The sequence below is a fragment of the Sorex araneus genome, chromosome 2 (assembly GCF_027595985.1).
Source record: "Sorex araneus isolate mSorAra2 chromosome 2, mSorAra2.pri, whole genome shotgun sequence".
NCBI lineage: Eukaryota > Metazoa > Chordata > Mammalia > Eulipotyphla > Soricidae > Sorex > Sorex araneus.
In genome coordinates, this window is record NC_073303.1 from 89,125,246 (window position 1) to 89,151,781 (window position 26,536).

The 26,536-nt window shown below is 41.7% G+C and overlaps 1 protein-coding gene and 1 pseudogene across 1 annotated transcript in view; both read left to right on the forward strand.

The window, feature by feature from the left end:
* COL22A1 (collagen type XXII alpha 1 chain) overlaps positions 1 to 26,536 on the forward strand; it is a 259,447-nt gene that overhangs the window by 124,581 nt on the left and 108,330 nt on the right. Inside the window, exons 27-38 of the mRNA XM_004602595.2 lie at positions 999 to 1,043; positions 1,608 to 1,670; positions 2,186 to 2,239; positions 5,457 to 5,498; positions 5,999 to 6,031; positions 11,364 to 11,417; positions 11,854 to 11,907; positions 12,677 to 12,730; positions 14,333 to 14,386; positions 16,053 to 16,106; positions 18,368 to 18,472; positions 19,491 to 19,535. Of these exons, the coding sequence (XP_004602652.2) occupies positions 999 to 1,043; positions 1,608 to 1,670; positions 2,186 to 2,239; positions 5,457 to 5,498; positions 5,999 to 6,031; positions 11,364 to 11,417; positions 11,854 to 11,907; positions 12,677 to 12,730; positions 14,333 to 14,386; positions 16,053 to 16,106; positions 18,368 to 18,472; positions 19,491 to 19,535 (657 nt within the window). The remainder of the gene's footprint in view (positions 1 to 998; positions 1,044 to 1,607; positions 1,671 to 2,185; positions 2,240 to 5,456; positions 5,499 to 5,998; positions 6,032 to 11,363; positions 11,418 to 11,853; positions 11,908 to 12,676; positions 12,731 to 14,332; positions 14,387 to 16,052; positions 16,107 to 18,367; positions 18,473 to 19,490; positions 19,536 to 26,536) is intronic.
* Positions 7,504 to 10,472, forward strand: LOC105943538 (60S ribosomal protein L5-like; annotated as a pseudogene).

The window sequence follows — 26,536 nt, forward strand, 5'->3', positions numbered from 1 at the left end:
AACTGCTAATCCAAGAATGTTTTGATCCTCAAGATATATGTTTGGTTATAAATTATAATCCCTTCTGCTCCACCCACCTATTTGCATAAATGATTTATGGGAATATGGTAAGCATAATTGTCCAATGCTTCAAAGAACAAACTCTTCTGATTCTTCGTTTCACCTTCACCTTACTACAAAATGCTAATCAGTAACCTAATAATTGATGACAAAAATAATCTATTCCATTAAAATTGTGTTTTGGGCCTTGCTTCATGATAGTAGTGGTAAGCTTAACAGAATCCTATCTAATACCTTGTCTTTACTGTATCTCCTTGGGAGAGGGAAAATAAAGCTTCTTTGTTCTCAGACTGTGTATAACTCCAATCTGAACAACAACAGGGGACAGCCCATCAGCATGGTTCATTAACAGCTTCTCTGGAAGAAGCTGGACCTATATATATAGGGTCTGGGTTTTCTGCAAGTGTAGCAAAAAAGAGTTGAAGTAGACACAGAGGGCATAATCTTGGCTCATTTTTGTTTTGAATTGTTAAATGTTTAGATTCAAGGTGAATGGATTCCATTAGAATGAACGTTGAGGACAATTCCAGATTTTCTTTTGGCGTGTGGGCTATTTCTCTGGCAATGCTTAGTGGCCACTCCCAGATTGGTGCTGGTGGTTGTTCTCTGATGCTCAGAGAATCATGAACAATTCAGGGTTAAACCTGGACCTTCCATATTCAAAGGATTTTCTTAGTCTTTTTGAGCTATCTATTTATGCAGTCTAGAATTTTCCTTTAAAAAATCATAAAGGACAATGTGCAGGGGAGCTTTCTTCCTCCAGAAACATTGTGTACTTTGTTCTTTTGACCTGTGACTATTAGGTTATCACCATGTTATGTGCTTGGGAATCAAGTGTCATGACTGCAGAGACTGTGAGTATGTGGCACTGGCTGTGAATGGCAGACAACTCTGTCAATGTGAAAGAAAAATAATGGGGTCTGTTCTTTTATCTCCAGGGTGAAGTTGGGGAACAAGGTCTTCCAGGACAACCTGGAGAGAAGGTCTGTTTTCCATATCTTCATAGTATTCTAAATCCACTGATTTCAATTAAACACTAGACCTTGTATCACTTGTCTCTGGATGTCATTACATTCATCCCATGCACCGACATATTTGCCCGATAAATATCATCATGCCTTGTGAGTGCATTGCTCTCTAAGACACTGTTTACCATTGTGATCCAAGAATAATTGAACAGGCACAGTGAGCGGTAATATATACACAAGATATGGAGAGAGCCCAGGGAGGCCTCTCATAACAGGTAAAAGGACTGTGACATGACATTATTTAGCACTTATAGGACTACGTGCTAAAGGTCAACAAGGAACCAGTCATTAAAAGAGGCAAAACAAAGATTTCTGGAAGATGGAATATAAAAGACTTTGGGGATGTCCTAATGAGCATCCACAATCCTTCATTTCTTTGTTTCTGCTCTATGACATCTCAACTAAGCCAGAGGTCTCTGATGGGCAGGGGAGCAGGAAGAAGGGGACACATGATCCTTGGCCTGCAGGGAGCCTCCTGGCTGGATCCTGCTCAGCAGTGGCACCATGTTGTTTCCGCAGGGGGCAGCAGGTCTTCCCGGTGCTCCAGGATTCCCTGGTTTGAGAGGAGAGAGGGGAGAGCAGGTAAGGGCTGAGGCTTCTTTCTACCACACCTTCTCCCCAATAAACATGGGAAGCAACTCCTTATGGATCTTAGTAATTTTGGGGAACATGGTACATTTGACGGGATTTTGAAAGTATTTTGCATTGTTTATGAATGAGAAAAGGCTGGGGGAATAGACTGCTCTGGACTGAATGTTGGAACAAGGGCTGAGAAATATTTTGGAAAGGATGGTGCGTCTTCAGATGAAATTGATGGGGACCATGGACAGTGTTTTCTGCCAAGCGGCAAATGGATAATTAGGTCTTTTGCACATAACTCACAGGAGGATTCCTCTTTAGGGCTTCCAGGAGCCTTAACTGATAGGTTATGATAGGTAGGGGCAGGTTGGGGAGAAGAAAGATTTTTTCTGAGATACTGTTGCTCTTAGCTGGAAGAGACAAGGATGACATCGAGATAAATTAAATTATTTATTTATTTTTAATTTTAAAAAATGTGATTGTTTAATTCTAATTTTTAATTCGACTTTTTACTGTAGGGAGAGAAAGGTGATCTTGGACGCCCAGGATTGAAAGGTGAACGAGGTGAAAAGGTAGGAAGCTGCTGCTTTTGTCTGATCCTCAGTTATTATTAGCACTGCTATGCATCTGTACATTTGCAGAGGAGTGGAGAGGACACCCTACTTGGACTCAGAGTGCTTGATGGCCTGGTTACCATACTGCTTCTACCCATCAGGGGATTCTGAGCACCTTAGCAGACTCCCTGTGCCAAGCTTGTCTGCATGAAATTGGCTCTTCTAAGACCGACCTTTGAGAGTTGTCACCAAATGTAAATGCCTTATGGCTTTTTCCAGGTATTTGTCGTAGATACACTTTGTATCAGGAGTCTGGGGCATGCTTTATGGGTTGTGACAAGCCTGACATAGATAATTATTATGTCCACTTTATAGGTGAGGAATCAGAGGCATTGTTTGTTATATAACAAACAATGAAGTCTCACAATAAAGTCTCGCAAGACTTCATGAAAAGACCACGGCGGAGTGAAATCTTTTGATGACAGTCTAGAGCCAACACTGTCTCCTGACAGGACAGCATGTGTACTGGGTGCAGAGGAATACTCACCCTCACTGCCAGCGTCCTTGCAGTCTTTCTTTTTGCAGCTCACCCCTGTTCTCCCCTTTGCATATTCTTCTCCATTGTCCTTTTGACCTTGTCCTTTCTTGCCTCTAAGAGAAGATGCATCCCCCTTCTCTATCTTTGGCTGATGACCAATGATTTGCTGTAGACGAACCTGTGATCTATAAATAGAAACCTGAAGTGGAAAGGGCTTCGCTTGGATAAGCCATCCAGGCCTGCTGCTCACTAAGACTTTTCAGAAATGGCATTTTTATTCGAGAAACTCATTTCCAGGATGCAAAGGACTCAGCAAGACCATAAAAACCCCTTTTATTGCTTCGGCAGAATTTCCAGCGCCAGGGTAGAAGAATCACATTCAAGTCTCAAAAGCATCTGATACATTTACTCTAGAGAAATATGTAATAGTAGACAGTTCAAGTCAGAACATGCTAAATATAACTTTAAAGTAACAGAGCCTCCTTCTGAATGTGTACATATCCCCTCTTCTGCTTTCCGACTCCACAACCCTCCCCCGCCCAGATACAGCTGAAGCCCAGTGGTGTAGTAGAAAGAAGACATGCTAATGCTCCTTTGTCAGTAGGAACTATTGAAAATTGATCTCCTGCTCACATATGAACCCCAAACCCAAATTAGCTCCCAGAATTATGAGTCCTCTTTCAGCCAAGCTTCTCAAGCCCGAGTGCTTCCTGGGTCCTTGCCCATCTAGCCTACCCTGCCCCAAACTTCCCTGTCCCACAGATCAGTGGATGGTCTGTTCCCAAAAGGAAATCTGTAACGCTCAGGGTTTTCTTTCCTCTGATACACTTCTCCTTAATACTCGTCTTGAAATTCAAGTGTAAAAATGGCCAGACCTGAGCATTTGCACTTCTGCCTGTAAGCACATTGGTGCAAATGAGATTGGTTCTGGTACCTGCATTCTAGTAGCAGGAAATTAACATCAGATAATGTAAAAATTGCACAGGATTAATGTCTGCTTTCTGAAGCTTCTGGAATTATACTTAAAGCAAGCCTCTTGATGGTTAAGGGCTTGGCTTCAGAGATTTAAGGGCAGGCACAACCATCTGCTGGCTGAGTGGCGTTGGGCAGGTGAATGAATGCTTATGTATCGCAGCTTTCTCCTCTATGTGAAGAGCCTATTCTGTGAAGATTAAACAAGTTAACACAGTAAAAATATTAAGCCAGTAATACTGCACTGTAGCACTGTCATCCCATTGTTCATCGATTTGCTCGAGCAGGCACCAGTAACATCTCCATTGTGAGACTTGTTGTTACTGTTTTGGGCATATGAAATACGCCATGTAGCTTGCCAGGCTCTGCCGCACAGGCAAGATACTCTCAGTAGCATATCAGGCTCTCTGAGGGGGGGTGAGGAATCGAACCCGGGTTGGTCACATGCAAGGCAAATGCCCTACCCGCTGTGTTATCACTCCAGTCCATTATATTAAAAGAGTACCTGGATTTAAATACTCTCTCACAATAAAATAGGTTAGAAAACCATGGAACCACTTTATTTTCGTCTCATTTTTGTTTCCTCCCCTAAGATCAGTCTTGCTTCTCTGTGTACTAGCCCTAGTGTTTCATTTAGTTCACTAAATGGGCCTGGGAAACTGCAGACAGACCTAACCCTGGGCTAAGTCTCTAAGGCCTGGCCTCAGGTCCTGGCACCAATGCCGCACAGGTAGAATATGGGTTTTGGGAACCTCTTCGTCTCCCTGTAGTTCCTCCTGCCTATGGCAACCCTGTGAGCATCTGACCTTAAGGCAAATGTAGTACCAGTACTGTCCTCACTGGGCTGCTGAGTACCAGTGAGATCTCATTCGTCTCACTCATTCTCACACAATTCCGAGTTGTGTGTACTCTGGTCATTACTTTGAAAAATTAAAAAAAAAGGTCAACAGAGATTTTTAAGATAAAATATAAAATAGTTGGGGGCTGGAGCGATAGTACAGCGGGTAGGGCATTTGCCTTGCATGCGGCCGACCCGGGTTCGATTCCCAGCATCCCATATGGTCCCCTGAGCACCGCCAGGGGTAATTCCTGAGTGCAGAGCCAGGAGTAACCCCTGTGCATTGTTGGGTGTGACCCAAAAAGCAATATATATATATGTGATAGTATCCTTGGTTTTCAGGCTTAGGGGATTCATGTCTTAAGTCTATACTATTGTATACTATTGACCTGACTGTAAATTGTCTTCTCAGGCCTCTCAGGACAGCCTCACCCCTTCAACCATGCAATGTAGCAATGTAGGGGTCTGGGTTCCAGGGAGCTCAAGTTCTAGTGCTGGAGGGTCTCGTGAAGGAGTGTGTTACAACACTCGGTATGTTTGTACTAAGGAAACAAGCTTCTCAGTACAGCCAACATCAACATCATCAGTACCAATGCCATCAATAGGAAGATAGATAACGGGGCATCTTAATTCCAAATGTGTAGAGGATAGTATCTAGTGAGATAAATGATACACAGCTACTCATATCTGTATAAGTACTTCTGAAAAAAATTAAAAAGCAAGATTTTTATAAATAAATATTTTATAATTTTGAATTATTATTACCTTTCTACATGAACTTATCAAAGTTAGATAGAGGCAGAGTGGATTAATCTTTGACCTGGGAAAGATACCCACGATTTTTCCTTTTTTCTATTTTTTATTTCTTTTTTCATTTCTTCATCTAGGGTGAGACTGGTCCAGCAGGCCCCCCGGGGTTGCCAGGAACCGTAAGTCACACTGCTTATTATCCTTTATCTTTCTTTGACCTTCTAAATCTTTGGGACAGTTCTTCCCACAGCAATCCAGTAGTTTAGCTGAGCTTTATTTTTGGAATCCTGGTCACCTGTAGTCTTGCTGGTCACAGTCGAAGATGCTGTTGGGAAGGAGAGTAGAAAAGTGGGAACAGATGTCCTGGGTGCTGTTGTGATGAGTGGACCATGTTTCACCCCCTTCGGACCTTTCAGAACATGGAAACCCACAGGTGCCTAAGGCCACGCAACGTTAGGTGGGATGACAGGGTTTGAGTTCATAGGATTTCAGGCATCTCATACCTAACTCCTTATGTTTCCAGTCCTAAAAAAAAATGCTCTGAGACAGTGATCTTAGCTGTAAAAACTAATCATGTCTCAGGGAAAGTTGAAACAGTATTCTTTTACTTTGGAAGCCTCTCGGAAGCAGGTTTTTACTCTGAATCACACCTTCCTCATTTTCTTGCTTTCCTTTTCAGACATCTCTGTTTACACCACACCCAATAATGCCGGTAAGTTGCAGTAACCTCTGGGTGCCTTCAACCTGGATTGTGATGACGCACTTGTGTTCCTGAAGCTGGGGTGATCTGGGTCCCGCTCTCAATCCTAACACACTAGCACTGCCAGACATCTGACTTCAGACCTGGCCTTGGAAGGGACTTTGTGATGACAGACACCAACAATGGGCTAAGTCCAATGCCAGGTGGACAAAGTGAAGAGCTTGAATGTTGAGGTAGAGCTCCAGAACTCTCTAAGCAAAGTTAATTCTTCACAAAGAGACACTAGTAGTATTGAGAACAGAATTGTTCGAAATGGTGAAAGATTGAAGAATCCAGTGAAACTGTTACAATAAATGCTAGTGGTGAAGGAGACTCAGGAATGAAGGTCTAAGAGAGATTGTTGGGAGCACTTGAAAAATGGGGATGGCTTTGGGGTGAAGCAGATGGAAACGTGCTTGTGGCTTCTTCTAAAGACTGTATTTCCTGGAAAGAAAGTCTGCCACCACAGCAGCCTCGAGGAACTGTTTCTTCCTCTTTTAATAAGTGGCCGTTGTGAAAGTAAATATTCTCAGGGTCTCTATGCACTTGGCAACACTGAGGCCAGAAACTGTCTGCATAGATGAAGTTCTGCTCTAATTAAGCCTGAGGACCTGACCCCTGATGTGTGAAGGAAAAGGCTTGGAGAATTAAGTCCATTTTTTGGGGAGGTTATTTTTATCCTTTTTTATTTTTTTAAATTCAGAATCAAGTAGGTATAACTAGCCAAAAAAAAAAAAAAAAAGGAATCTTGTCTATCATGGTAATGAATGAAACAGGTAGAGAAATTGGCCAGTTGTTGAAATCATCCTGAAATGAGGACTTTGAGACTCTTTGGAAGTAAAACAAATAATGAAGGGGGGCAGTAGTATTCGGCATGGACAGAGGTTATCAAGCTATGCCTTTGGGATAAGCACAATTGGGCAGCTGTGGCTGTGCCACAAAAAGAAGCTGAGATGGACAGAACATGAGATTTTCAACACCTGGACATGTGGAATTGGATACTGAATCAAGTTGTCAAATAGCAAGCCCCAGACAGAGCTATTGTGCCCACCTAGTGCTCCTGGTGGTGCAGGCCCCCATCACATACCACGTCAATTATCTCCATCTTTGGGACTCACTGCCTCCCCACCCCTCTCCAGTCCTCTCAGTCTCCTTCTATCAGACCCACCCTGGACCCCTTAAGCTTGAGCATTTATGTCTGGATTCTCCTGAATGAGGCTGTTCAAGACAAGATGATATCCAGCATGAAGACACATCATGAGCGTTTGGAAACCTGCTTTGTCTCCCCTGATTTTTTTCCAAACAGTGACACTTCCCTGCAGGTCAAGCTTTGGGGAAGCCACAAAATCACTTTCTAATGAAAACAAAAAAAGTGCCCCTTATCCCACGAAAAAAAAATTCTTTGAGGATAATTGCATGAACCTCCTAGGACTGGCTATGTCGCCATGGTAACCTTGTTGGTATTGATGGTTTGGGAAAGTGTTGTTTCTTTGACTTCCCTCTGCTCTCTTCAGATGTGTGCTTTTTGAATCCCTGCAGTACAGGATCTGGGGACGTTTAGAGGAGCTGCAAAGTTTTCAGCTCAATTAAGACAAAGGTCAGGAATGGAGTTAGTGGAGAGGTACATATTTTGCATGCATGAGACTCTGTGTTCAATTACTAACACCAAAATTTTTAGAAAAAGAAAGAAAAATAGCAGAAAGAGGAGGAGGGCTGGGAGGAAAAACTCCAGCTCCTCCTCCCTCCTACACCACATGGGACTGAGGATGTCCTAGGGATGGCTGACAGTTTGTCCCAGGAGCTGTGGAGGGGTTATGGTGACAGCTTGTGAGGAATAAAGCTGGGGCTCTTAAAGAGCAGGGTCTGGTGTGGAAACGTCAGCTGAGAATAAACCTAGTCGTCGTTAGCAAAAGAAGGAAGACAAGGCACAGGCAGCCTTAGCTGGAGCAAACAGATGCAGGCAACCTGGGGCTTTGGTAAATTACAACTGAGAACCCCCAAGAGGCTTTATAATGGAGCGGGTTAGTGGGAGGTGGGGGATGGGAGGGTTAACACGTAAATTGCAGATTCAGAATCAGTCACTTCAGGTAAACTAACTCAGAGTCATTAGATAGTGTAGCACTGTAGCAATGTAATGCCTCCATTGTGAGACTTGTTGTTACTGTTTTTGGCATGTAGAATATGCCATGGGGAGCTTGCCAGGCTCTGCTGTGGGGGCAGGATACTCTCCATAGCTTGCCAGGCTCTCGGAGAAGGATGGAAGAATCAAACCCGGGTCTTCCCTATGCAAGGCAAACACCCTACCCGCAGTGCTATCACTCTAGTCCACTAGTGTATTAGGAATTAAAAGGTGACTTGAGAAAGGGGGGCATGTGGGGACTTCCTAAGACAAGGTCCTCAGATTTGTCCTTGCATGGGAAGAAAACATATGACCTGTGAACGACAGTGACTTTCTGTGCTGGCTTCTCCACTAAGATTCCGAGTATTCCACCTCAATCTCCTTAACCCAATGTTAGCTTTGCCTTAGAGATGCTTCTGGGGTCCTCATCAGAATTTCCTGCTCCTTAAAGTCTCTGCATTCAGGCTCCCTAACTTCATAGGACTTCCTTCTACATTCATAGGTGCCTCCATCTTTCCTTGGGCCTTTTGGCAAGCAGGAACCCCACCTCTCCCTTGGCAGCTGTTGTGCTCCTTTAGTAAGGACCAGGATCCCAGTCTGCTGGTGCTTTCCTGGATCCTGTTTTCCCCCGGGCCCTGTGGCACAGAACTGGATCCAGACCTGCCCATCTCCCCATATGGGCTCTTTCTTCACCTTGTCCCAGCTACTGCATTCTCTGTGTGAAATAGACATCACTTATTCATTTTACAGGCAAAGAAATGAAGATCTGGTTCCATATTGCCCCAAGTTGCATGGCATGTGTCAGAATTCAAAGCAAGTCCATGTGAACCTATAGATAGGGAGATTTGTACCCTGGTCCACAGTTTTTCTACTCTTAAATTGAAATATAGAGGCTTAAGCCCTTCCCCATCTATCTTGTGCAACCTCCCCCACTCTCTCCATCCTTCTGGTTTTCTGGCAATTAAACCCAAGAACTGCTTCTGGGCACCACGTAATCAACTTAATGACCCTGATTCAGAGACTCACAAATGAATCCTAGAAGGAGCAGCATGCCACTGATATGTTTTTGGACCCCAAACACTTAAAAATTTAAAAAAAATTAGATTTCTGGAGTGTGGCCATGTGACACCTATAGTATTCATGGCAAGCAATATAAAATAAATTATTTAACATCTGCCTAAGGGCAGATTGGGTAGTAGTGGGAAGATTCCATGTAATGGTGATGGTGGGGTTGGTGATGAAATGTTGAATGTAAGCAGTTATTGTGAACAACTTTATGAAAAAAATATTTTAAAAATTTTCAGAAATAAAAAAAGTAATGCAGAGTTCATGCATGCTTCAATCAGATTACTCAGTGGCTGAATAAATAGCAGTATCCTACATGAAGAGAGAGATAGAGACGAGAGAGAGAGAGAGAGAGAGAGAGAGAGAGAGAGAGAGAGAGAGAGAGAGAGAGAGAGAGAGAGAGAGAAAACAAGTGAAATTTAGGAGATGGCAAGGCAAAAATCTATCATCACTATGCTTGGAAAAGTTTGTAATCCAAGATAAAATTAATATAGCACACCAAAATATAGGACGATAGTCCGTGTCACCAATTGAGACATCTGCCAGATTGCTTATGCTCATATAGAAGGAGATGTGATAGTCCGTGCAGCATATGCTCATGAACGTCCAAAGTATAGTGTGAAAGTTGGCCTGAAAAATTACACTGCAGTATATTGTACTGGCCTGCTGCAGACCCTCAGGCTTCTCAATAGATTTGGCATAGATAGAATTTATCAAGGCCAAATGGAGGGCGCTGGATATGAATATAATATGGAAAGCATTTAGGACAATCTGGTGCCTTCACCTGCTATTTGGATGCAGGAATTACTAGAACAACTACTGAGAGCAGTGTTTGGGGCCCTGAAAAGAGCTGCAGATGGAAGCTTGTCTATTCCTCAGAGTATCCAGTGATTCCCTGGCTATGACTCAGACAGTAAGGAATTCAACACTGAAGTACATTGGAAACACATTATTGGGCATATGTAAGCATTAACTAATGAAAGAAGATGAAAATGCCTACCAGAAACAGTTTTCTCAATATATTAAGGACAGTGGAACTCCAAACATAAACGAGCAGATGTAAAGGAAGCTGATGTGGCTGCATTGCCAATGCTGTTTATGAGAAGAAACTAAGAGAGGAATTGAAAAGAAGAGGTGGAACCATCCCACAATGTCTATTGCCCAGAAGGTCAGGTAGCCCAGAAGAAAGGAAGTTTCCTCAGAGCTCAAGTGAAGGTTGCTGAGAACTAAAATCAAACCATGATTTTTTATGGAGATTTTGCAAAGATAATAATAAATCTATTGACTAAGCAGTGAAAAAAAAAGCACTACTGTTGCTCATCAATTTGCTCGAGAGGGCATCAGTAATGTCTCCATTGTGAGACTTGTTGTTACTGTTTGTGGCATATTGAATACGCCATGAGTAGCCTGCCAGGCTCTGCCATGCGGACGGGATACTCTTGGCAGCTTGCTGGGCTCTCTGAGAGGGGCGGAGGAATCGAACCCGGGTTGGCCACGTGCATTGCAAACGCCCTACCCACTGTGCTATCGCTCCAGTCCTAAAAAAATAGAAAGAAGAAATATTAATTATGTCATCCTGATTCAATAAAAGAATAAATTAATTAAAAAATTATGTCATCCTGAGGCTGGCATCCAATCTGTAGTCTATCATTCAAAATCCCCATCCTTCCAATAGTGCTCCTTCACCAGCTTTTCCATCAAGACAAGAGTTGGGACAAGAGGCCAAGTCTTTCCTACATTCTGCAATCTTCCCATCAGCATGTGATGACCAGCTGCTGCCCATCCAGTTCTAAACTGAACTGCAGGGTCAGTCATCAAACCATGCAAATCAGGGTGCAGCTGCTCCCCAACCCATGCCATGGAGGAGAAAGGTAGCTCGATGGGACTGAAATGGGGGGTATTGTATCCATTTGTAATTCAATTTCTTTTTAAGAATACATATTTTCCACCTTAGATAATGAAGGATGAGGAACATTGGAGTGGAGTCCAGTGATGTAGTAGGGGAGATTCTTCCAGGCAGTAGGAAAGCTCCTGGGAATAGGCCAAATCTGGTGCACAGTAGCAGAGAAGAGTGGTGCATGGATTAATAATCCGCTTTACTCTTTGCTTTTACACCTACAGGGAGAACAAGGGCAGAAAGGAGAGAAAGGTGACCCCGGAGCGCCTGGGGAGCCGGTGAGTGCTCTTCACCCCACATCCTGCACACTAACTCCACCCCTCATTAACTGTGCACTCAGTGGGACTGATCACTCTCAGGTTCAAGGTCCCCAGACAGGCAGCTGCAGTTCTGAGAACCGCTGACACCCACAGCCTCGGTCCTGAAGACAAGCCCCTCTTCTGTTCTTGGAGTTTGAATGATCCCCCACCACCCGGGTTTCTTTTCTGTTCCTTTGTTTTTGTTTTTAGGGAGGTGGGCATACCTGATGATGCCCAGGGCCTCCTTCATATTGGACCGTAGGTGGTGCCAGAGATCAATTTGTGGTTGGTTACATACGAGGCAAGTGCCTAACACCTTAACTCTCCTATGGTACCCTCCCTGAGGATTTCATCTTTCTATCATTATATGTTTCTATGCCCTGAACTAATTTATTCAAGGATTGTTTCATTGCAGGGATCACAGGGTCATCCTGGAGAATTGGGACCTCGGGGACCCACGGGACCACCGGTAAGCAAACTCTCTCAATTCCTTTCTGTTCTGACATACAGAACACCGTGCTGCTACTCTCTCCCCCTTGTCTTCTGGGTTTTCAGATATATCACCAAAGAGTGCTCCTGGGACCTGGGGCCTGGGGATCAAGTGTCTTATAGACACCTTTGTCCCACATAGTACACCACCCCAGGGACAGGTTCTGACTTTATGCCCTTGGATGTTCTGGTTCCTTCTCCATCTCAGAGGAGCATGGAAATGACATTCCTGGGTCCCTACAGCTTTTCAGGAGCAATCATCCCTACCTTCTTCGGTCCCTGCCTAGACTTACAGAGATGGCTTAAATTACCCTCTACGTGTTTCAGCATTTTGATTTTGTGGTTCTTTTTCTGCTTCTTAGCTGGCTCACTGTCTGGTCAAGTTTTCCAGTTTGGGGGGAGCGGGATGCCATTTTGGGGGTTCCCTTTGGAGCTAGGCGTCTGGGCTGGATCCCATGGGCCAGAAATCCAGAACCTGTCTGTCCATTCCACTGAAGTTCACTGGCATAAAGCCAAAAGGCCAGAGCAGGCCCCTATGTCCTGGGAGGGTAATGACAGAAATAGTCACATGGAACAGCCCAAGCTCTGGGCTACGTGACTGTGGCTTCTGCCTCTGCCTAACCCTGCTCCTGGAGCTTTCAGTTGGGATCAACATACTCTAATGAGCAAGGTGTGACAACTTGTCCCTTGTTGGGTTAAGGACAACATTGATGCTGACATCTTTCTTTTGGGTTTCTTTCCCATTGCAGGGTGTCAAAGGACAAGATGGAACTCCCGGGGCTCCTGGAGCAGCTGGAAGCCCTGTGAGTCCTCATGCCCTGGGGTTGGGGAGGGGACGGGGAGTGCTATATTGAATGCACTGACTCTTCATTCACAGCTGCAGGCTCACGGCGAAGGGGCCAAGTAAGTGCAGTTGACATCCTTAACATGGCTAGCTTGGGTCTGGGGTACTTTGAGCATCAAGTACCAATAGAGATATTTTGGGCTTCTAAACTTCGGGACTTTGTTTAAATGCTCAACCTATAAAAGATATCTACTTTACACAGACGCAGATGCTACAAATGGACACACACTCACTCACTGATCAGCCTGTTCTTCTGAAAAATGTGACCACCTCAAAATACACACAGTTTGAAACACGGGTGCATACATAATGCGGTATGAGCCGCTGACACACATGAGAAACACATGAGCCTTTAACACACACACCTTCTGGGTTCTTCTGATGCTGTGACTGCCTTGCCTACCCTTGGGGCCAAGATTTCGATGGGGCACTTGTGTGCAGAGGGCTCATGAGGGTTCTGTTACACGGTGTGGCCCGGCAGAGGTCAGGCTTCTTCACAGAACTGTGGCAGCAGATTAAGGATCACACCTACTGTGTCCTTCAGGAGCATATGAGTGGGATCAGAGGAACAGACAGAGACCAATCCCCCTGGGACTACAGCTCACACATGCCTCAATGTCCTGATTTTGTGAGATTTTGTGAGATGCAGCTATCCATGCATTTGACTAAGAGGAGTCAACCAAGGCTTATGTGGACACCTTAGAGAAGGGGGCCGATAGCAGACTCCTCTACACTCATGGAGAGCCCAGGGCAAAGTCCTGAGGGATAGGGAGACTGCATAGTCTATATGCTTTCTAATTTTGAAATTTCATGGTAGGGGGGATGAAGCAGATGGATAGTCTGAGTAGCCCCCAATACTTTTGGGGGTTCCCATCTCCATGGCCTTGATCCACCTGACACATGGAAGCTTTTCCCAAACACCAATCCAATCAAATCCTCTAGGTGGCAGAATTTTCCAGTCGAAGCCAGTACACGCGCGCGCGCGCGCGCGCGCGCCAACAACACACAGGCACGAGCACACACACTTTGGCTTTCCTGTGTCTGTTGCTCTCTGGGAAGCTGGGAACTCGAGCCTTCAGAGTGCGGTGGTCTCTGGGGCTTATTCATGTCTCTGCCAACTGCTTTCTTCACCACTGCAGGGTGTTTTCTCTTCAACTCGATTCTGAACAATTTGTTCCATATAATTGTCTCCTTTCTTCCATGAATTAAAGATAAAAATCACCCCCAACCTAAGATCCTCTGCCATGGCAGTGCCTGGCAGTCATCTCTGTTTCTCCCTTCTCCCATCCTTCCACATCTCTCTCCTCCGTGTGTTGGTCTTAAGAACTTTACAGAATTCCTTTTACATTTTCACCTCCCATTCTTATACCAGGATCCGACTCTCTTTGGATTTACTATATTACTCAATATGGAAGACCTTGATCTCATCACTAAAGGTCATGGCTGTCTAGAATTGGTTTTGACAATACAGCATGACAGGAATCAAGACTGGGGGAAAGACTGGGATAATTTCTTATATTAAAATCAAAGGGTCTTTCTACATGTCTTCTGCTTTACACAGGGCACTCCTGGACTTGTCGGTGCCCCTGGTCCCAGTGGCCCCCCGGGAAGTATGGTGAGTAGTAGGGGTATGAGACTGGAGCAATGAGAGCACTGGTTGTGGATCCACAATACCCTTTCACCTAGTTAACAAGTTATCCTACCTGAACCTCAGGGATATAGATGTTCTTCTAGTTTACAAAGGGAAATTTAATGTCCATATAAAAGTCACATAAAAAGCTACCAATATAAGATGCCAGGCATCTTATTAGGACTCAGGAATAAATGAATTTTTTTGAAACTTCAGGAAGCCTGTAAATGTCACTGATGCTAGGATTTGCATCATAATTTGCTTTAAGGGAACAGTGAACCTCATGAAGTCAAAGGGCTGTTTAGAAATTTGCATTTTAATCAGAACTCTGCCTTAACAGGCTTCCAGGTCTCTGTCTTTCCTTAAGACATCCACAGTTTTATTTCATATTAAAGACAATGGGTTGAGCTGAGTTACCTTTAACATCCCAGGACATTTAACTCAATGAAATTAATTGTCAGTATGTGGCCTGAGGTATCTGCTAATGGACTAGCTTTAAGATCCACCATGAATATTGATTTTGACTTTAATTCATTCAATAAAACACCCAATTGTACATAGTCAAGTTCAACAGAGAATTTGCGTTCCTGAAATAGAATGAGGTTAGTCCCGGTCAGTCATCCACCTTTATGGATAATAATTTGGCGGTTTAAAAGTCAAGTACTCTACTTTTATATAAATCAAACACTAAGTTAAGTGGTTTATGTGTGTTAATGTGCGTAATCCAGAAATCCTGGGAATTGCATGTGATTGTTGCCATTTTACACAGGAGGAAATGAAAGTATAGGGAGACTGAATAATACCTGTACTAGTTGGCACATATTTTACTATCGCTGCAGTGGAAATAGCAGCGAACCCTGCATTTGTCTGCCAGAGAATTTTTTTATGGGCTCTAGAAACTGGCTAGGCACATGACACATGACCAATAGCACCACCAAATGTAGTTCTGAGCAGCAAGTTGTACATATATCTTAGCTCCTTTGTCCCTGGTGTGCATCCTGCATGTGTCCCCGGAGGGGGTGTCTATCAGACAGATATATCACTACCTGCTTATAAAACTTTTTTTTCCCACTTGAACCTTGTCCAGAATCAGGAGACTTCAGAGGCACTGGCGAGTGAGGTTTCTGTTGCAAGGGGGTCTGCTCTACATGGGAACTTCCCTTTCCTCTACCACCTAGGAGTGGGTCAGAGCTTCAGACCGACTATGATTGCACATATGGGTCCCTAATGTGCCACAGTGTGCATACAGTGGTGCCAGGAGGGTTATTTAAGACAAAGGGAAGTATCTTTATTGGAAACCATAATGCCCAAAAGCAGAGAGAGAGTATGGGGGAATTGTCTGCATGGAGGCAAGGGGGAGGGTGGGATGGGGGTATATACTGTGGAGGTTGGTGGTGGGGAATGTGCACTGGTGGAGAATTTGTGTTTGATCATTGTATGAATGTAACTCAAACATGAAATCTTGTAACTCTATCTCACGGTAATTCAACAAAATGATTAAAAAAAAAAGACAAAGGCAAGTATTGCTGTGGAGTCTCTTAGGAAAGAGGGATGAGTAGAGCAAAGCTGTTGCCAAAATGACTCTTTTCTATCAACATAGACAGGAACTCCTGTCTGTCTTGAAACTCACATGTTTATGACATTTTTTCAGGGTCCTCCTGGCATCAGAGGCCCCCCTGGAAAAGATGGGGAGCGTGGGGAGAAGGTAAGACACACAGTGCCTACTTCTAAGCCTGGCTTTCTCTTCACCTACTGCACCAGCTTATTCACCTAAAAGCTTTACTGACCCTTCTATTTCATTGAGTGTACCAGTCTACGATGCCATTTTATATTTTGAACCCATTATACATGAGGTGCTGATGACTTGAATGGAGGTAACTAAAATTATGTGAGGTTTGTTGATTCATTGAGCAGACAAAAAAATTCACATACAACCTCTAGGGGGAGCCAAACACCTCCCATTGTGTGAGCAGAAATTCCTGGTGAGAGCCAAGACCCACTTCACGCTTCCTCCCAGGAGCAAGAGCGCAGCAGGTAGGGCATTTGCCTTGCACGCAGCCAAACCGGGTTCGATTCCCAGCATCCCATATGGTCCCCCAAGCACCACTGTGCATCGCCAGGTGTGACCCAAAGAACCAAATCTGGGTAGATTTGGGAGGGAATTTGAACTGATTGTTAAGAGAACCTGGCCAACACCTGACCAATTGTCCAATGTCTGGCTTGGGACTGGGGTACTCATTCTGCCCTAGTCTTGGGAAACGGTCCTCTCCAGTCCTGTCTCTGATCATCTGACCATGCTCACTCACTTCTTCTTTATCTGTGAATATCTGACAGCATAACATTGCTCTTAGAACCAAGGTAACCCTCTCTGGAAGAGTCTGTGACCAAATCCTCTTTCCTCAGCAGGGCTAGCATATGGGGGTTGTAAGCTTTGTGGTCAGAAAGGTAAGCGTTTGCTTGGCATTTCACTCATCAAATCCTGACATTCTTTATCCTTGCACTCCCCTTTCCCCTCCCCCCTTCTCACCACTTCAAAACCTGAGCTGTGTTCAGATAACTAAAAGGTCTATCTATGATGGGGAGATTTGATCCAGAGAGTTCCAACTCTGAGTATTAAATGTCTGAGAGATTGAAGAAAGTGCTATGTATCTTGATTAAAAGACGTAAAGACATGCTATCTAATAGACATTTACAACAAAGAAATGAGCAGTATCAGGAGGTGAAAGTTATCGGCTCTCTTATGAAGATCAAGAAGAAATGTAGTTGGCCCGAGAGAGAGTACAGTGGGTAACATGCTTGTCTTGCAGTGCCATAGACCTAGGTTTGATCCCTTATACCACATATGGTATCTTAAGCACCTTCAGGGATGATCCCTGACCACAGAGCCAACAGTAAACTCTGACCATCACTGGGTATGACCTCAAAATAGATATTTAAAAAAAATTAAAAGGAGGTGGAAAAATGAAGGGACCCCTATAAGTCACTCAGTCAGCAGATTCTTGTCTTGGGTGAATTTTTTTCCACTAGAAACCCAATTATAGCCCTCTTTTAAAAACAGTATCACAAACTAGGTGGACTAAAGAATAGACATGGACTCTCTCTCCGTTTTCATTCTGTCTGAGAGTTCTAAATCAGTGTGGTGGTATCAGAATTGTAAGACTGTCTCTTTCAGGCTTCTCTACTTGGCTTATCGATGGCTGTCTTTCCCAGTGTCTTCATATTGTCTTCTCACTACACACTATATCTTAGTCTCTCCCTCTACTAGCATGTCATTCATCGTGGGCTAGGGACCACTTTGAGTTTAACCTCACTGTCACTGTCACCGTCATCCTTTTGTTCATCGATTTGTTCGAATGGGCACCTGTAACATCTCTCATTGAGATACTTATTGTTACTGTTTTGGGCACATTTAATACACCATGGGTAGCTTGCCAGGCTCTGCCGCGGGGGCTCGATACTCTCGGTAGCTTGCCGGGCTCTCTGAGAGGGTCGGAGGAATCGAACTCGGTTGGCCGCGTGAAAGGCGAATGCCCAACCGCTGTGCTATCGCTCCAGCCTCATCTTAACTAAATTGTTTATATCTACAATTACTTTTTTTTTCTTTTTGGGTCACACCTGGGGATTCACAGCGATCACTCCTGGCTTTGCACTCAGGAATTACTCCTGGCGGTGCTCGGGGAGGACCATATGGGATGCTGGGACAATGCATGCAAGACAAACACTCTCTCTACCTGCTGTACTATCGCTCCAGACCCTATTTTTCAATCCAGGTCTAGGGCTAGTCCTTCAGTAAATAAACTTGGGGAAAGCAATCTAATCTATTATATATTTTACACTCTTTATCCTCGGAACAGGCTTTCTGAAACATCCAGAGTATCCTACCAACCTAGTTTTCTTGGCTCACCACTGAAAAACTTGTGCTGTACTTGGTATTGATGCTGGAAACTTACCTAATTTCCATTTCAGGGAGCAGCAGGTGAAGAAGGGAGCCCAGGGCCCGCTGGCCTCAGAGGGGATCCTGGTGCCCCTGGACTCCCCGGGCCTCCTGGGAAGGGGAAAGATGGAGAACCAGTAAGTATTAGGTTCAGGGCTTTCTCTGAAAACTTCTCAGAGAAGGCCCATTAGCTAAAATTTGGAGAAACTGAGTAGTAATCTGGAGTTGGGCTGACTACAAAAGGGTATGATTTGTGGTGGGGAAAGCAGTATGTTCTAGTATGTTTCAGACATGGCCACTCAATATTGTGAGCTGCTTATTCTGTGTCAGGCTATGGAGTAAATCATAGGGAAGTAGGATAAAATGTGATACGATACTGGGATGTTACGAGACTACAAAGCAGACAATCACAGTTCAGGACAACCTTAAGCGTGCACATAGAAGACTTCTTGGTCCATATATAGAGTTAGGGCTACACCAGAGAAGAAGAAAAATTTCTAAAAGAATGTTTTTTTGAATAACAGCATAAGGAATGGATTCCAGGCAGGACAGAAGACTTATAAGTGTAAGCAATAAGGATGTTGCAAATATGAATATTTGTAGCTATTCTATAATTCTGAATGTGTAGTTAGATGTATTAGTGAGTTCTGCTGCAGAGACAAAGAACCCTAGAATCTCTGTGGTTTAGCAGAAGGTCCTTGTTTTACATATTGACATTCATGATTTGATTAACTGTTCTTGTGCCTTAAGGATCTTGTTACCAGAATGAAAGGATTCACAGTTAAGAAATGTTTCTGATTGCTGAGAAACACAAGGACTCATATGCCTGTATGTGACATGCATCAGTCTCATTTGCTTATATGCCATTGGTTAAATCTAGTCTCAAAACTGCCCCATATCAATGTGGCACATTGGAACTGAATGAAACAAACTTTTACATCTATCCTAGACAATACTTAGGAAAGAGAAATAGGGATTTGTTCAAGGTCACACAACATCAGAATTCACACATTTTGTTTTCCTTGTGTAAGAGTGGTCATGAGAACCAGAATTTTATCTGAGACCCATCAGTATAGGGTGCACCTACCTTGGCCTGTAATGGGAAAATGCTCACTGGTGATAATATGGTTACCCTCCTATGGTTTATTTCCTCAGGGACTTCGTGGACCACCTGGATTACCTGGGGCACTTGGAATCAAGGTAAGTGCTCACTCAACACATGGTGGATGCTTTGGGTTTCACTTTGAGAAAGGTACTGTGGACAGTTTTATTGTAAACAACCCATGACCACATTCTTCAGTTCATCACATTCCACTTGATGAAAGAATCTATGATTCAAACTGTGCTATTGAAGTAATTGTCTTAAAACCGGTTATTAATAATTATTTTCTAATTAAATGTATTTAAAAGATAATAGTCTTTTAATCATCATAGCGATGAATTGCATCTCACCAGTTATATTAGTATTATGATTTTGATTACTAATCCCAATTTATTGTTATTTAACATAAAACCATTTGTAATTTGAATTAACTTGAGTGGAAATCATATAGGTGGGCAATTCTGACTGCACAGATCCCTTTATTCTAGTGCCTATCCTGTTTTTAAACTTCAGTGCCTCCTACCAAGTGCTTGGTGTGCAGTGGAAGATGATGGGGGAAAATGATGAACATTGTCGAAAGATATCACTTGAAGGATGTGTTCTTTCCTACCAATCTCATGTCAATCCCAGAAGGGGAGGTGGGGAATGATCATATACCTTAAGCACCCAGGATCAAAGGAAGAACATTTGGTAAATAGCGTTCACCTCTCAACTCTTTTGCAACCACATTCTTAAAAAAAGCCTTTGTGAGTGATCCAAAATGCTTCCTGAGTTCATCCTTAGACTGACCCATTCATCCATAAACTCATTTATACTTCTATTGCCAGTGTATTTGTTTAATTTATTGCATACCTAGGACTTCGTGCCAGGCTGTTTTCACTCGGGGCACCCCAGAGGGGGATGGGTGAGAACCCTCCCCACCCCAAGGGACCCAGCTCCTGCAGCCAACCTCCACTACCCAACCGCCACCATGCTCCAGGCTGCTTTCTACCCATTTTCCATGAATGGATAGAAATTACCACACCATATTTAATGGATTTCAGATAGTAGGCAACAAATCATAGAAATCATAGAGAGTTTTATATATATATCAGAGAGTCCAGCAAACTACCGAGAGTATCCTGCCCACACGGGCAGAGCCTGGCAAGCTACCCGTGGTGTATTTGATATGCCAAAAACAGTAATGATAGGTCTTATTCCCCTGATCCTGAGAGAGCCTCCAATCATTGGAAAAGATGAATATGGAGAAGCTGCTAAAATCTTAGGGCTGGGTGGAATAAGGAATAAGGAATAACTAGTGCCCGCTTGAGCAAATCGATGAACAATGGGATGACAGTGATACAGTGACAGTGATTACATATCCATGAGCTTCTGCCATGGGTCAGTAGACAGTAGGGCAAGAACATAGGTGGTATATTCCTAGCCCTCCTACACTTGTGGTCTTAGAGAACATAACAAGTAGCCAAAGTATAAAAGTGCTAGGAAGAAAGTAAAAGTGATCTCAGAGGAGATACTTGACATAGCCTGGTTTGACTGAAGAAAGTTTTGTGGAAGATGTGATGCTTGTTCTGATTTAAAATCAGATTTTAAAAATGAGTTTAAAACTGCAGGTGGCAGGTGGAAGAGGAAGAAAGCGAGTGAAGAGCTCCTATGAATCATAGCATGAAAGACACTGAGAAAAGAAATAAATTGTACTCAGAAATGAGGATGTACAGTTAAATGTAACTACATCTTATGGAAATTATATGACCAATTCAAATACGTAAACTTTAAAATGTTCATAAAATAGTCAATTATTAATATTAAAATGTTCTTTGCTTTTATTTTATGTGTACATTAAAATCATGGTATATATAATTTTAATTGCTTTTTACTCAGTATGTTTTTGAAAAATATTTTAAAATTCTTTTATGCCTTCAATATTATTGCATATCTTTCTTCGAGCCATTTTCTGCATCAACTACCACTTTTCTAAAGCATATCATTGTCTATCCCAGTGGAGGAATTTAAAATAAAGCACTTTTGGATCCATATATTCTGTTATTTCTGCAAGTTATTTCCTGGGCCATGAATGTCTAGTCACTTAATATTAAGAGATTTTCCCATTTTTATTTTACCTTTTATACTAGAGTTGTGTCTTTAGGATCTCAGCATCATAATAAAAGAGAATTGTGTTTCTAAGATTCGTGTAAAAGAAGTCTACTTTAAAATAATATAAAATTTACAGCACCATGAATAATTGCTTTACCCATCTTAAGAGCCAGGCTAAACTATACTGCACTACCTTGAATTGAATACTTCCTCTTATTCCAAATGCAAGATTTGTAAACAGATGACCCATTTTGATATATCAAGTTGAAAGTAAGATGGGACTTGAAAACAAAAATTTAAATAGTCAATTGTCATTAAGATGGTAACTTGGAATTCAAAAAGATCTCTATATGGAATATGGGCTGTTGGGGGAGAGGATTGAAAAGGCTGCCTCTGAAGAGAGATGGTTGTAAGAAAGTGTGTGCATTCAAAGGCATATGGCGCTATCCATGGTGCTGAGTGAGAAACACCTTAAAGAATTAGGAAGGTTTTTATATGGCAATCACTTCAGTCCTGCCTAATTGCTTATAACTGCCAGAAAATAAGCAAATTCGGTTGTCGTTATATTGAGTGACACTTATTCTGTTGAGTTATATAAGTAAATAGTATTTGCATTCATAATACTTTTTGTAGAAGTAAATTCAGATCCAAATCCAACTGCCTCCGGGATAGATTACTATATATATAGCAAGTAGTACTCATTTTATGAGATTATTCACATTTTCTGTATACATAAGTAAATAATTAGCCTCTAAATAAATTCTTTATATTAAGCATAATCTTAAGATATTTGGTATTGCTTTATACATATTCTTCTTCTGTTGCTCCATTTCCTCACACATTTTCTCCTGGAGACTTAGGCTTAGAATGTCTTGCAGTAAATAGAGAAAATAAAGCTGCTAGTATAAATTATAGCTCTTATGCTTCTTTGTTCCTCAAGAATCACAAAATCCATGGTTTTGCTGATAGAGCGTTGAGGTTATTTGTTTGTTTTTACCTTGGGGACATTTTTTAAATGTTTCAGTTCATTAAGCTATATTGTTCCTTTAGGAAAATTGTTTTTTTTCACAGTGGCACATAAAAATAAAAATGAGTCAGGTCTGTCAGAATAGAGTAATCTATCACTGAGTTCTGGCTGGTCTGGGCAAGTTCTATCAAATATCCTCCCCTATTAAAATCTGATGGACACCAATGGAATAATACAGAACCTGAAAAATGTTAGTATGACACACGCATTTTTCCTGGCATTCAGTAAAATGTATGTATAAGGCTTCCATCTATGCCAGGCAATAAAATGAGCTGGGAACACTAGAAGCACAGGTTTTTACATGCTTAACCCAACAGGGAGTCTGAACTATTTTAGGTACTTTACCAATATTTGTTGAATTGATGGATAAATCGTTGACAGATTTATACCTTTTTTTAAAAATTTGAAGAACTGTGATTCACAACACTGTTAACATTGAGTTTCATTCTTACCATGCCCTCCCTCCGAGTTTCTGCTTGCCTCTGTAATTGTATCAGGGTCGCTTCCCATTTCCTTTCTACCTCCCATCTTTAGTAAGCTTGGTTCTGTAGATCAGTTCTCAGGTTCTGTTACTTCCAACAGCTTGTTATTCCTTACTATACTTCTTCATATCCAAAATATGAGTGATCATTCGGCATCTGTCCTTCTCCTTCTGACTCACTTCACTTGGTATTTTATCCTCTAGTTCCAATCACATAGTGACAAATTTTATAATTTTGCTTTTTCTCATAGCCAGTTAGTATCCCATTACGTATATATGCTACAGTATCTTTATCCACGTATAAATTCTTGGACACCTAGGTTGTTTAAACAGGTGCCCAAATTTAAACAGATCTGTGATCTTTGCTAGTTTTATTTAGAAGCCAGAAAGCCATATGACAAAACATAAGAGGACAATCTATAAAGATAAATGAAGATATAGAAAGATATCTAGAGGAGTAGAGAAAGATTAGCAGGAGAGGTGAAGTTATCGAAATGAAATGGTGGTGATAAATCTTAATTGGTGACTCAGTGCTTGAAGCTTAGACCATAGATGTAAAAAGCTTTTTTGGGCTAGGAAAAGTGTATGTTCAAAAAGTATGGAGGTAAACAGCAAATGAGACAAATTCAGTCACAAGTGCTACTTAACATGTGGTAATTAGGGTTTATTTACTCATATGCAGGAAACAAATCCTTTGGAAGGGAGAGTAGTCAAGATGAACAGAAAATAATAAAAGTTACTAGATGTTAAAAAGAGAAAGTAAGGCATGAAATCGGAGTTATCTAACATTTGTTTATTTTGTTTACTTTATATTTTAGTTCTGTTAGTAAAATAATAATATTAATGTATTGTGTGTTTTTCAAATGATTTTTAATAAAGTAGATGGAAAATATGTACAGTGTTTATTGTTTGTTACTTAAAGAGGTTCCTAAGGGACAAACAAGTCATGTAATTTATGTAAAGTCACAGGTTGACATGGTTCTGGACTTGACTCTCAGTGTCACCTGAGAACAGTTGATCCCCCTTCTGATGTTGGTGAAAGAAAGAGCAGGTATCATAGCCATTGTTTGTTCATCACAATTTTTCCTTATTTATTTTATTTCTTGACTTCTTTCCTTTTCCCACTCTCCCATGCAAATTAGATCTATACATTTCCAAAGCTTCTCAGATTCCAAGAATCTGTTGTATTGAATTATCTTTAAAAACTAGAATGTATCAATGGCAATATGAAGAAAATTACAAAAAGTGTATTATTTACAGAGGCCAGGGTGGACCATAGGTACACCATGCTTCTCGGGGAATGAGAACAACCCATGACCCTGAAAAGCAAGAAACTATATTTTCAAACCCAAATGAGAGACTTGTATTTCAGTCATATCTTTTATAATAACTTTCCAATCCCTATTCTTCCCACCTGCTGTCAGTTAGATATCTATTCCACCCTTAGTAGTGATTATTGAATGTGGTAGAATTCTTGACTGAGACCTTCTGAAATCCCAATCACTACTCATAATAAATAAAAAGAAAACTTTAATTTAAAAATGTGTAACTTATATACCCCTCAAAGTTATTATCATACTTCTGTGGAAAAATAACTACAGAGGCAATAATTTTGTGAAAAATCAAAAATGCTGCATTTCTGATTAGAAATGGTGGTTAGATTAGATATAGACATATGTTTCAATTTTTTTAATTGAGCTTTAGCTTACAAAAGTATTAATGCTGTTGTATTTTAGGGGTACTAAAGTGCCGTTATATTCACACTGCAGTACATGAGACCCTTTCAGCTCTACCCAACCAGCTCTTTGGAAATTTCAGTCTGTCGTCAGAGTTTGTATGTCTGGTTTAATTGCAAATAGAATATATCCTTTGCTTTGTTCACATACTACTTGTGCTTGAGATCTCTCAACATTTGCTTTCTCTTGCAGTGATTTTGCTTATCATAATATCCAGGTCCATCTATAAGAGAACCAATATTTTATCTTTTCATGTAATTGAGTAGTATTCACTGTGTATATGTATATATGTATATATAATTATATTAAGTCATTTTTAATTTACCCCCCCCTACTAATGGAGTTGTAGCACTGTAGTACTGTCATCCTGTTGTTCATCGATTTGCTTGAGCGGGCACCAGTAATGTCTTCATTGTGAGAATTGTTGTTACTGTTTTTTGGCATATCCAGTACGACACGGGTAGCTTGCCAGGTCCTGGCCGTGCAGGCGGGATACTTTCAGTAGCTTGTCGGTCACATACAAGGCAAATGCCCTACCCGCTGTGCTATCACTGCAGTCCTAATGGAGTTGTACTCCTCGAAACTGTTTCATGGGATTCTTTGCCTGTCATTTCTTTTGTGTATACTGTGGGTTCAAACTAACTTTTACAGCTTTTTTGAATAATGTGAAAGTCTAGTCCAATTTAACTGTTTTACTTGTGATATCCAATTTTTTCAACATTATTTGTGGAAAAACTTTCTCTTGTTTTTTCTCTTGGTTATTTTGACATAAATTGACTATATCATATATCATTAGATTCAATTTGGGATTCTGAATTCTATTCTACTTTCTGATTGATTAATGGTCATCTAATAGCACACTATTTAGTCTCCAAATATCCCACACACACCAGATTAATTTTTATTTTTTTCTCTTCCTTTTAAATTTTTTTTAATGAATCACTGTGAGGTATAGTTACAGACTTACAAACTTTCGTGTTTATGCTTCAGTCATACAACTATCAAGTACCATCCCTCCACCAGTGCCCATTCTCCACCACCAATTCCCAGTTTCCCTCCCACCCATCCCCTCAATTCCCACCCCGCCTCTGTGGCAGGCACTCTCTCTCCTTTTGGGTGTTATGATTTGCGATATAGGTATTAAGTGGCCATCATGTTCGGTCTGTAATCTGCTTTCGGCACGCATCTCCAATCCTGTGAGGGCTCTCCAATCATCCTTTACTTGGTGTTCCCTTCTCTATCCTAGCTGCCTTTTCCCCCCAGCATGTGAGGCTGGCTTCCAAGCCATGGAACAATCCTTTTGGTTCTTTCCTCTACTATCCCTGGGTGTTAGACTCCCATTGTGTTACTTTATATTTATTTTTATTTTTGTTTTTGTTTTTTTGTTTTTTTTTTCTTTTTGTGTCACACCCGGCGATGCACAGGAGTTACTCCTGGCTCTACACTCAGGAATCACCCCTGGCGGTACTCAGGGGACCATATGGGGTGATGGGAATCTAATCTGGGTCGGCCACATGCAAGGCAAATGCCCTACACGCTGTGCTATTGCTACAGCCACAATTTATTTTTATTTTTGATTTCTAGTATTACTTCATTGTGATCTGATATTATTTGAATCTTGTTATTATTTAAATATTGATATTATTTGAATCTTTATTGTTTATTTACATATATTTTGTTTCCTACCACGTGGTCTATGCTTATGAATGTTTCATGTGCATTAGAATATGATGTTTATATTTTTGATATTAGAGTATGACAAAA